This window comes from Haematobia irritans, chromosome 1, assembly GCF_050003625.1.
Source record: "Haematobia irritans isolate KBUSLIRL chromosome 1, ASM5000362v1, whole genome shotgun sequence".
NCBI lineage: Eukaryota > Metazoa > Arthropoda > Insecta > Diptera > Muscidae > Haematobia > Haematobia irritans.
The window spans coordinates 281276335-281288225 of NC_134397.1; the positions used below are offsets into that span (position 1 = coordinate 281276335).

Genomic DNA, 11891 nt, shown 5'->3' on the forward strand with positions numbered 1-11891 from the left:
TGTGTATCGGTCCATGTTTTGGTATAGCCCCCATATGGACCGATCTCCCAATTTTATTTCTTGGGCTTCTAGGAACCATAGTTTATATCCGATTTCCCTGAAATTGGAAATCTAGAGGTATTTTAGGACCACAAGTAGGTGTGAAGAAAATGATGGTTATAGGTTCATGTATTGGTATAGCCCCCATATATACCGATCTTCCGATTTTATTGTTTGGGCTTTTAGAAAACGTACTTTCTATCCGATTTGCCTAAAATTTAAAATCTAGAATTATTTTAAGATCACAAATAGATGTAACGGAAATGAGGTGAATCAGCCCATGTGTTGGTATAGCCCACGTATAGACCGATCTCCCGATTTGACTCCAAAGGCAGTAGTTTTTATCTGATTTTCATGAAATTGTAAAACAAGATTGTTTTGAAAATTCTCCTTATTTTCATCGATATATTTTGAACCAATTAACTTATCACAGATCCAATTATACACTTTTGTTCGTCATCTCAATACCTTGCATTCAAGTACAAACAACGATATACTCGGACATTTCTAGCCCGAGGTATAATTTGTTTAGTGGAAAAAGACAGAAAAACTAAAAATAACGGGATATCTAATACAAAATTTTTTAACCTTCATTTTCAAATTCAGTAGATCAAAATAAATAAGAAAAGTCATCAAATGTACATTTTCAGTGTAAACTAGTGTTAACAAACACCACACAAAAATTCATATTTGGATATAAAAAACAAGACCACTTCGGTATTAGGGAGATAACACAAAGGGGGGCAAAAGAAAGCAGCTGATTTTTATCAATTTAGAATCTTGAAATATTTACAATAAACCACAAAAAATCCCATTGGAGACTTCAGGGGGGAACACAACTAAATCTCTACATAAAATTTACATATAATTTACGTATGCACCTCTAGCGAAAAATTTCATTCCCATAAGAAATGCATTGCTATTTATGCTAACGAAATTTTCGGTAGCGTTCAATTTCGTAAGCTGGTACGCACCTCTAATTAAAATAACAGGGTTGTCAAAAGCATATTTTGGCAGCAAACATTTAATTTATTACAATCATTGTGTGCGTAAAAGTTTAAAAGGTCTGTAAATAATAAACAATTTATTTGAGGAATATTTGGAACATATATACACAAATTTTTAAAAGCGATTAGCTGGTTTAAAATTTGTGTACACAGCCCTGTTTTTTTGTTGTAGACTTAAATAAATTTTTGCTACCGAAAATACCAACTGCTTACTTGCTCTCTTTTTGAAGCCGTTCTTAAAGAGTACAGATGGAATAAAACAAAAACAAATACACATTGTAAAACCTTGTTTGCATAAGAGACAGTGATGCCACACTTTTTGATAAATTTCTAACTTTGATTTTTTATTTTTGGCCAAAGGGATCGACCACTGTGCAGTGATAAGATAGAAGATCACCAATGTGGTATCACAATGGACTGAATAGTCTAAGTGAGCCTAATACATCGGGCTGCCATCTAAACCTAACCTACCCTAATGACAGTTCAAATCGGCTAAAACGCATGAAATTGCAGATATGATGTCATTAATCGTAGAGCCCTTGTAAATATAATTTGTATTATAAAACTATATACGTAGCGTTTAGAATAAACTTTTCATTTAATATTTGCATTTAAAAAAAATTAAGAAAGTTCCATAACATTAAAACAAATATGTATGTCAAAATTTTCGACGTACTCAAAATACTGATTTTAATTTCGCTTTATTGAAATGAAATTGTTACGATACTGGCTAAAATCTATATCAAATATAATCTACGGCTTCCAAAATGTGAATAACAAAAAAAAATTATGGTAAAATATGTAAAAGAATAGGAGCTAGACAGGCAAGAAACTAACATTGCATATATACAATGTCATGCAACGAAGGGTTAAACAATGTCATAAGACTTTATATGTATTTCCTTACAGTGCTTCTAAGCGATTACACAACATGCCTAACGTATTTAATGCGTTATCCTCAAAATGTGGACGTCAGTTTGATATTAAGACATGCCTTACACATGAAAATGCCACATAAATATGACAGACCCACAAATGCCTTCGTTTATTGTACGTTGTCGTCTACATCGCAAGACCAGGACAGAAATGGAAAATATGTTATTTATCCACAAGTAGAAAGTTTCCGTTCGCGTTCCACTTCATTGGGTCAAAATACCATAATGATTGATAAACAGATAACAATGTTGCAGACGCAAAACGCAATTGAAGAAGCTTTACGGACCCGGATAAGTTCTGCTTCAGAGGAAAATCGCCTAGCAATGGAAGGTTACAAAGCCAATGTACGTATGTATACCCTAAATACTATAGACCAAGGTATAGACGCCTCAAGTCAATTCACAGCGCTGTAGTTTGTCTGCAAATGAGTGGCTTTTTAATTTGGCTTTAATTTGTTTTCTTTCCTTTGTTCTCTTGATGAAACACCAAATATTGTAAAAGCATATATACATTTTTGTAATGACAATTTACTGATTTGTACGGTAAGTCTCGTTTTTCAAATAGAAATTGAGTCACTTGACTGCGCAGTCGAGTGGAATGACTGCGCACTGCAAATAAACAAAATCATGGTGAATTGTCAAATGACGTCTGTGGGTGCGTAGAAATTGTGTTGGTTTCTGATCTCCTAGCATTTGACCACTTAAAAGTCGTTGCAATTTTCTTTCGTCCGATTCGGAAAAGATTGATATGATTCTTGATTTTAAAGTCTCATATTTGTTTTCTGTTTGGGAATTTTCTAGCAAATCACTTACCAGGTCGAGCGTTTCCGAATCAATATTTGTTACGAGATACCGAAATTTAGTTTCATCGGATGTGATTCGCTGCAAATTAAAAATAGTTTCCACTTGGAAAAGCCAAATTCTTGGATTTTTTGCCAAAATGGGGGAAATTGAATGTTTGTTGCTGAGGCAGCTTCAATTTGAAGTGGGAACATATTTTTGGTGAAATTCCTTGCGCTCCTGCAGTTGAATTATTTTGCCCTGTATTGCCAGAATCTCCATCTCTATGTAAAGGCATCTTTTAACCCACGTTCAGTATCGGGGTCACCAATTTGTGGGTCGCAGGTAAGCAAAGATCACGTGCACAAAGTTTCTTTAAAAAAAAAAAAATTATTAAAAAAAAAATTATTGCTAACAAAATGTTCAATTGAAGCTTTTTTTAAAAGCAAAAATAAGAGAGAAAAAATATTAATGAAAAAGCAAAGGTAAATTGATTTAAAAAAACTTCTATATTTCAGAAGTGTGTAGCCAAGGTTGTCACCACAACGTCTATATATTTTCTTCGTCTATGGTATAATATATTATTTATTTACTGACATAGACAAATTAAAATAGAGACATACCTTGACAATTCACCATGGTTTTGTTTATTTGCAGTGCGCAGTCATTCCACTCAATTGCGCAGTCAAGTGCACACAAAAAATGATCACCAATTTTTTTTTCAACGGAAACGGATTCAATGAATATGTTAATTGATTCAATTAATTATTTAATCAAATCCGAATAAAAACCAATTAAAAAATGATTGATATTTGTTACGTTTCCAATTAAAATATTAATTGATTCAATCAATTTGTTAATCAATTCGGAAATAATTTTTGTTTGTGTTTTGTGGTATTGTAAAAATGGAAAAACAATAAACAATCTTTGTTGAAGGTAAGAAATTGTGAAATGTGAATACCGTTACACATTATTTGAAATTTTCTTTTATTTCAAATAAATATATACATTTTTTGATCGCCAATTTCAATTAATTATTTAATTGAATGAATCAAATAGTTGATTGATTTTGGTCGCGAAATTAATTAAAATTTTAATTGATTCAATTAAAACTGTGATTGAATTTTATGTTAAAAATCAATCACGTTTTTAATTGATTCAATCACACTATTCATTGATTCCGTGACAAAAGTCCATTAAATTTTTAATTAAAAATCGTGTTGGTTTTCAATCAAAATGGGTGATTGATACTATCATTTTCGTGATTGAAGACATTTCAATTTCAAAATGATTGATTCCGCGATTTTCGTGATTGAAATCAAAAAAATTTTTTTTGTGTGTGACTCAATTTCTTTTTGGAAAACGAGAATTACCGTACAAATCAGTCAATTTGCATTACAAAAAAGGTGTGGATGGATAGAATTGTATATTAGATAGGGTCGCGAAAAAAAGTTCATGCAGTCACCCCCCAGTTTTGTAGCATATTTGAAGACAATTTCAGAACACTAAAACTTTTTTTTTTCCGTGCACCCTACGACCCCCCGAAATGCAATTTACTGTACTGTGTCGTCATTTGAAGTCCGATCGAAAAGAAACGCATATCGTTGTTCATGGTTGATCAGGGGCTATATTTCGTGCATTGATCATTTTTGACTCCGACGTCAAATTTGATTTTTAATTTTTTTATTTCGCTTCGTATACCACTATGATGCCCATTTCTTATAACCATTATAAAGATCTTATCAAAATATGAAACTTTTGCTTTGGAAGTATTTAATTATATTTATAAACAAAAAAGTTACAGAGATTTTAAAAAGTCAATAGGTCACCCTACACCATCAAATAGCTTTTGCTGTGTTGTCATGATATCCGATCGAAACCACATGCACATCGTTATTCACATCTACGAAATTAATTTGAAAGGTATTTAATATACACAAACTGTTTATCTGTAAATTTCTAACCGTATCATTGTATACATACTCGTTGTGTGCACTACGGCATTTTCTGCGTTATGCAAAGTTCTTATGTTTTTGCTTGAACAACTTGAGAGCCTACTGTTTTAAAATCTAACAATCAATCTAACAATAAAAGTAAGTGGTAACGGAATTGTGGAAAATTACGAAGATCGTTATGCTGCTTACACATTGGTTAAATTTCTGCCTTTCAACATCTGACTACGCCGTATTTTTTTTTGCGTTTTCTTGTCATCTTCACAATGGTGAGCAATGTTGTCACATGAGTAAATACTTTAAACAAGAAAATATTAGATTAGATTTGTATTTGATTTGAGATTTCATGTTTATTAATTGTACAATTTTATTATGCGGCTAACAACTTTTTAGAATTAATTTATAACAAATCCTGTCTAGAATCAAGTTTACTATGTTGTTGGCGACTTTTAATTTTGGATATTATATAACCCAATCGTTTATCGTCTGTAACACGACTAGTAGATTCATTTTTAACACTTGCGGTGCCTGCTTTCTTTAAATATAAAAGGAATTCAATAACTTGATGATTTGTTGGTAATTTAGTTTTGTCGATAACCCGAGCTTCGAATTTCATTTTGTTTTCACTTTTTTCAAATACTATCAACAGCCTTCTCTCACAAAAATATGGACAGACTTAAGGAATCATGTAGCGAAAGTGTTTGTTAGATTTTTTGCTAGAACAATTTGAGAGCCTACTGTTCTCAAATTGTTCTAGCAAAAACACAAGAACTTTGCATAACGCAGAAAATGCCGTAGTGCACACAACGAGTATGTATACAATGATACGGTTAGAAATTTACAGATAAACAGTTTGTGTGTATTAAATACCTTTCAAATTAATTTCGTAGATGTGAATAACGATGTGCATGTGGTTTCGATCGGATATCATGACAACACAGCAAAAGCTATTTGATGGTGTAGGGTGACCTATTGACTTTTTAAAATCTCTGTAACTTTTTTGTTTATGAATATAATTAAATACTTCCAAAGCAAAAGTTTCATATTTTGATAAGATCTTTATAATGGTTATAAGAAATGGGCATCATAGGGGTATACGAAGCGAAATAAAAAAATTAAAAATCAAATTTGACGTCGGAGTCAAAAATGACCAATGCACGAAATATAGCCCCTGATCAACCATGAACAACGATATGCGTTTCTTTTCGATCGGACTTCAAATGACGACACAGCACAGTAAATTGTATTTCGGGGGGTCGTAGGGTGCACGGAAAAAAAAAGTTTTCGTGTTCTGAAATTGTCTTCAAATATGCTACAAAACTGGGGGGTGACTGCATCAACTTTTTTTTTTGCCTTAGGCCGTGACCCTACCTATTGTATATGCTTTTACAATATTTGGTGTTTCATCAAGAGAACAAGAAAACAAAAATAAAGCCAAATTAAAAAATCACTCATTTTCAGACGAACAAGTGCCATCTACGGTGTGCAGACAAACTACAGCGATGTGAATTCACACAATATGTCTATACCTTCCTTGGTCTATGTTTACCGAGCTTAATCAGCTGTAGTAAGTCTTCATCATAGACCAAGGAAGGTATAGACATATTATGTGAATTCGCAGCGCTGTAGTTTGTCTGCTACAAAGTGATAATCGGAATAGTAATAAATATTAAATTTGTTGTTGCCTATTTGAAACACACATATAATAAAAAGCACAGACCCGCCCACAGCCTGCATTCACTGACTTCTGACAATCAACTGGACGACGATTGCATTTGTTTTTCGGTTGATAGTTATTTCGTGTCGCATACGAAGTTTCGTCTTTGCTAAAGCAAAATATTCTATCTTCACTAAACATGTTATGTTTTACTCGTGTCGTGACGATTACAATAAAACCAAAATATTGAAAAGAACTGCACAACGATTCCTTCTGAATGTGATGGCTCTGCAATTCTTGATATTGTAATCGCTTTACAGTGTTTCTGTTCTATTCATTAAATTGAAGTACTCGAGTGTATTGCCTTCACTAGAACATCGATTATTTCGGATATGTGGTTTCAACAGGATGGTGTTTTCGTGTTGTCATCATATTTGTTCGTGCAGTGTAAGGGCAAAACTTGAACGAACACACAACAAATAGGCGAACCTTTGTCGTATTGTTTATCCGACCGTGTAAGGTCCGCTTTTCAGTGTTTCTGTTCTATTCATTAAATTGAAGTACTCGAAGTATTCGTGGAGTGGATTTTGCGGCGATTTTAGCGGCTAAACTAGAACTTGATACCCACATTTTTGGATAAAGGTTTCAAACTGATTGACTTGTAATTTATTTTTTATTAATGGTCTTATAAATTAATTTAATATTCTTTTTAATATTAAATTAATTTATAGTAACCTCAATTGATTTTTTTTTTGTTTCAATAATTATTTAAAATTTGACTTTCGCCAGGCAAATGTAACCAATTTATTCGCTTGAGCTGGCTGGCTGTTAAATCACTACGCTACCTATCTTGCAGTTTTATTACATTAAGGTGGGTATTAAGTTCGACGATAAAATCGTCACGATTACTTTTCTTTAATAATCCATTTTAAGGAATACAAACTTTGTAAAAATTTGCATTGGGCTATTCCCCCATCAAGTTATAATGAAATCTGCAACAAATATGTATAATTTTATGCCTTGTTTTACTGATTTAGTTTTCACTCTAGCGAACAAATTACGATTTTAGCGGCTAAACTCGAACTTAATACTCACCTTTATGGATAAACTAATGCGCTTTACAGACTATCAGTTATTCCGGACGACAGTGCTCGTGTCGAACATATCCCACATATTGTGCACATTATAAGTTAAGTCGAAGGCATAATCGATACTGCTGCTTGTTTATGGGATCGATACCGATTATTTAGTCATCGCCGACAAGTCGTATCGATCCGACACACTGTACGATTCTTTACAAACACCGACATTCCGTCCGGAACAGAGAATGAAGCCGCCGAGTCGCGCCGCCGATTTCAGTCGCCGCCGACCATTTTTTGCCAGTCGACGCCGCCGTCGAATATGTCGACTCATCTCGACTCAAATTTAGCCGCCAATTAATCAAAAATGTCGATTTAAATCAGAAAAATTTATATATAATTATCGTATTTTTTCCAAAATTTTGAACACAACCAATCATATTTAAGCTGCTATACAGAGAATGAAGCCGACCCATTTTTGTCGGCGGCGGCGGACAATAAATTTTTGCCTCCGGCGGCGGCGGCTTGACGGCTGAGCCGATATAAATTTGTTCACTCGGCGGCGGACAATTATCCATTATAAAATCAATTTGAAGTTAATCGAATGGTAATGAGATTAGTTGTACAACCTATCTTACAAACAAATTTACTTTTCGTTCAATTTTTCTGAGCTAAATTTTTGCTAAATTATTATAGCAGATTAAATATGATTGGTTGTGTTCAAAATTTTGGAAAAAATACGACAATTTAATAAAAATTTTTCTGATTTAAATCGATATTTTTGATTACTTGGCGGCTAAATATGAGTCGAGATCAGAGAATGAAGCCGACCCATTTTTGTCGGCGGCGGCTGACATTAAATTTTTGCATCCGGCGGCGGCGGCTTGACGGCTAAGCCAATATAAATAAGTCTCTTCGGCGGCGGACAATTATCCATTATAAAATCAATTTGAAGTTATTCGAATGGTAATGAGATTAGTTGTACAACCAATCTTACAATCAAATGTACATTTCATTCAAATTTTCTGAGGTAAATTTTTGCAAAATTATTATAACACTTTGAAATAGATTGATTGGGGGTGAAAGGCTCAAAATTTTGACCAAAATTACTACAATTATTAATAAAGTTTTTTGATTTAAACTAATATTTTTGATTAATTGGCGGCTACATTTGAGTCGAGATGAGCCGACATATTCGGCGGCGGCGTCGACTGGCAAAAAATGGCCGGCGGCGACTGAAATCGGCGGCGCGACTCGGCGGCTTCATTCTCTGGTCGAGATGAGTCGACATATTCGGCGGCGGCGTCGACTGGCAAAAAATGGTCGGCGGCGACTGAAATCGGCGGCGCGACTCGGCGGCTTCATTCTCTGCTGCTATAATAATTTAGCAAAAATTTAGCTCAGAAAATTTGAACGAAAAGTAAATTTGTTTGTAAGATAGGTTGTACAACTAATCTCATTACCATTCGATTAACTTCAAATTGATTTTATAATGGATAATTGTCCGCCGCCGAGTGAACAAATTTATATCGGCTCAGCCGTCAAGCCGCCGCCGCCGACAAAAATGGGTCGGCTTCATTCTCTGGTCCGGAATAACTGACAGTCTGTAAAGCGCATAACATAATTAAAGCTAAATTTATTTTCGCTGTCCGTTTGAACGTTAATCTTTGTGGATTAATAGATTTTTATTTTTTATTTTTCTAGAATTCAGATTTGTTACGATTGGAACTTAGAAATTTTCAGACAGTTATAACTGTGGCTCGAGCGAAATTGGGAATATATCTGCAAACAATGCGGCAACACGTACCCCTACATTCGCCAGATGAAGTTTTTGCCTCGTTAGATGGGATTGAGGAGTTATGCCAATTTTTAGACGTGAAATGCGTCATTCCAGTCCAGTTATTAGATTGTCCAATAGACCAGGCTTTAGAAGCAAATGAATACCAGCATAAACATGAAAAAAAGACGGAATCAAAAGAAGATAGTAATGCAGATCATGCCCTTCAATCCTTGCCGCATTTATCATATTGTACCACGCAATGTGAGCAACATAAAACTGTATATGAACTACCTGATAATGGTTTTATGGCGGAGTCATTACGTATATTGGGGAACAACAAAGAAATTGAAATGGTTCCGTTATTATCGGTCGATAAACCAAAAGTGTCAACTGGTCATACTACAGTTTTGAGTAAAAAAAGTTGGAATGGAACTGGTGACTTACCTTCCGCCGATCCTTTGCGTCGCAAAAAATGTTCTTGGGATAATGTAATAGTCAAATCGTAAAACAAACTTCGAAAGTATACATATCAGAATAAGCATTTTTATTATTTTATTATATTTATTTGTAGAATTTGTAAGATCTTAAAATCTTAGTTTTTACAGTGTCTTATTTTGGTTTTCTTTCCAATATTTCGAACACCATCGTTGTCCGTCTTCAGGGAAATTAACTTTAACAAAAGAAGAAAGTTTAACACAAATTAACCAAACAAAAAAGACAAATACACATGGTCAAAAAAGACACATGGTCAAATTAATAAGTACAGTAGTAATGGTCAAATTAATAAATACAGTAGAGTTTTGTTATGTTCCATTGTAAATATAAGAAATATATTTATTGAAAAGCAAAATAAAGTCTATAATTCATATTAATGACATACATTTAACTTAAAAGTAAACAAATTTCTGGAAAAGACAAATGAAATGAAAAGCTAATCCAAATAAGGCAAAGTAATAGTCAAAAATTAATGGACAAAATAATAAGTACACTTTCTAAATCGAGAAATATACAGGTCTACTTAAATTTTTTTGGTTTAAATTGAACATAATTTTCTTACATAATCAATAACCAGTGTATCCAACTTTATTTTGATATTTTGATTTTATACTCGCTTTGACATACTGCTTACAAACTTACTTAAATATATTTAATATATTAATAAAACGTCTATTTTATTGAAGAAAAATTTCCTATATAAATAAATAAAATTGTATTTAAAAACGAAGGTAAGCAGTTCTAAGTTTGAAGTAAAAAGGTTTACCACAAATATGTAAGATTTGTCCCAATGAATGAAATAAGTGCAATAAAATCATTCCATATATGAATTCAATTCAGTTATTTTTTTTTTCATTCTGTAGTATAAGGGTACATAAATATAGGAAAATGCTAACTAATATATGGAATGCAGTCTACCTAATTTCAACGAAAATAACATCGTTCAAAAAAATCCTTTACTCTAATAAGTGTTTGCGTACGTTAGTTAAATGATGTAAAAAACGGGAAAAATTATACACAAATGAAGCAAAAAGATTTTCTAAATTCGTACATCTCATAAAATTGTTCATTCTTTCTTTAAATTTGTACATTTTGCTACAAATGCGTCCATCATGGACTTCGTATATCACTAAAGACATTCTTGCAATTTTGAACTCCAAACTACAAAATTTTCTTTAACAAGTGAAAAAAATTAATTATGTCTAATAAATTTTCTTGAATTTCTCGAAAAATATTTACTTATTTTTGTGATATCGGCGTGATGTCAGCATTTGTAATACTGTTTAGTTAAATTTTTCTAAAAATATTAAAAATTTTCTACACTGAAAAAACAGTGAACCCACCAGGAATGATAACTTTCGATTAATTTTAGAAAATTTTGAATTTTTTTAGAAAATCTTAACTAAACAGTATTACAAGCGCTGTCATACCTCCGATATGGTAAAAATAAGTAAATATTTTTCGACAAATTCAAGAAAATTTATTAGACATAACTAAGTTTTTGCACTTGTTAAAGAAAATTTTGTAGTTTTAAGAGAAATCTTGGAGTTCAAAATTGCAAGAATGTCTTTAGTGCCATACGAAGTTCATGATGGACACATTTTTGGTAAAATTTACAAATTTAAAGAAATAATGAACTATTTTGTGAGAAATACGAAATTAGGAAACCTTTATGCTTTATTTTTGTATAATTTTTTCCTGTTTTTTAGTTCATTTAACTAACGTACGCAAAAAATTATTTGAGTAAAGTAAACTTTTTCCAAACATAATGATTCTATGAACTAATATAAAGTTAAATTGGCTTTAGTGAAATAGAGAGTTCACTTTTTTTTGAGTGTAGGATTAACTAAATGTTTTCTTCCTGGTGGGTTCACTGTTTTTTCAGTGTTGATGTACCCAATGGTTTTTCTGTTGCTTTTTTGTCTGATTTATGCCCAGAGAGTCTACACCCAGAAAAAAGTAACCCCTTCTTTAAGTAAAAATGAACTCATTGTGAAGAAAGTTGAACTTCGTATAGCACCAGACATTTTTATTTGTTTGAACGATGTTATTTTTGTAGAAATTAGGAAGCATGCATTCCATATATTAGTTAACATTTTCCTATATTTATGTCCCACTATACTACAGAATGACAAAATTTAACTGAATTGAATTCATATATGGAATG

General features: G+C 32.6%; 1 protein-coding gene across 2 annotated transcripts in view; it reads left to right on the forward strand.

The window, feature by feature from the left end:
• The window catches only part of TBC1D5 (TBC1 domain family member 5), a 69724-nt gene extending 59623 nt beyond the window's left edge, over positions 1-10101 (forward strand). For both annotated transcript variants that reach the window (XM_075298714.1, XM_075298721.1), the window contains 2 exons: positions 1956-2326; positions 9154-10101. In XM_075298714.1, coding sequence (XP_075154829.1) covers positions 1956-2326; positions 9154-9735 — 953 coding nt within the window. In that variant the 3' untranslated portion in view covers positions 9736-10101. The remainder of the gene's footprint in view (positions 1-1955; positions 2327-9153) is intronic.
• The last annotated feature ends 1790 nt before the right edge of the window (positions 10102-11891 follow it).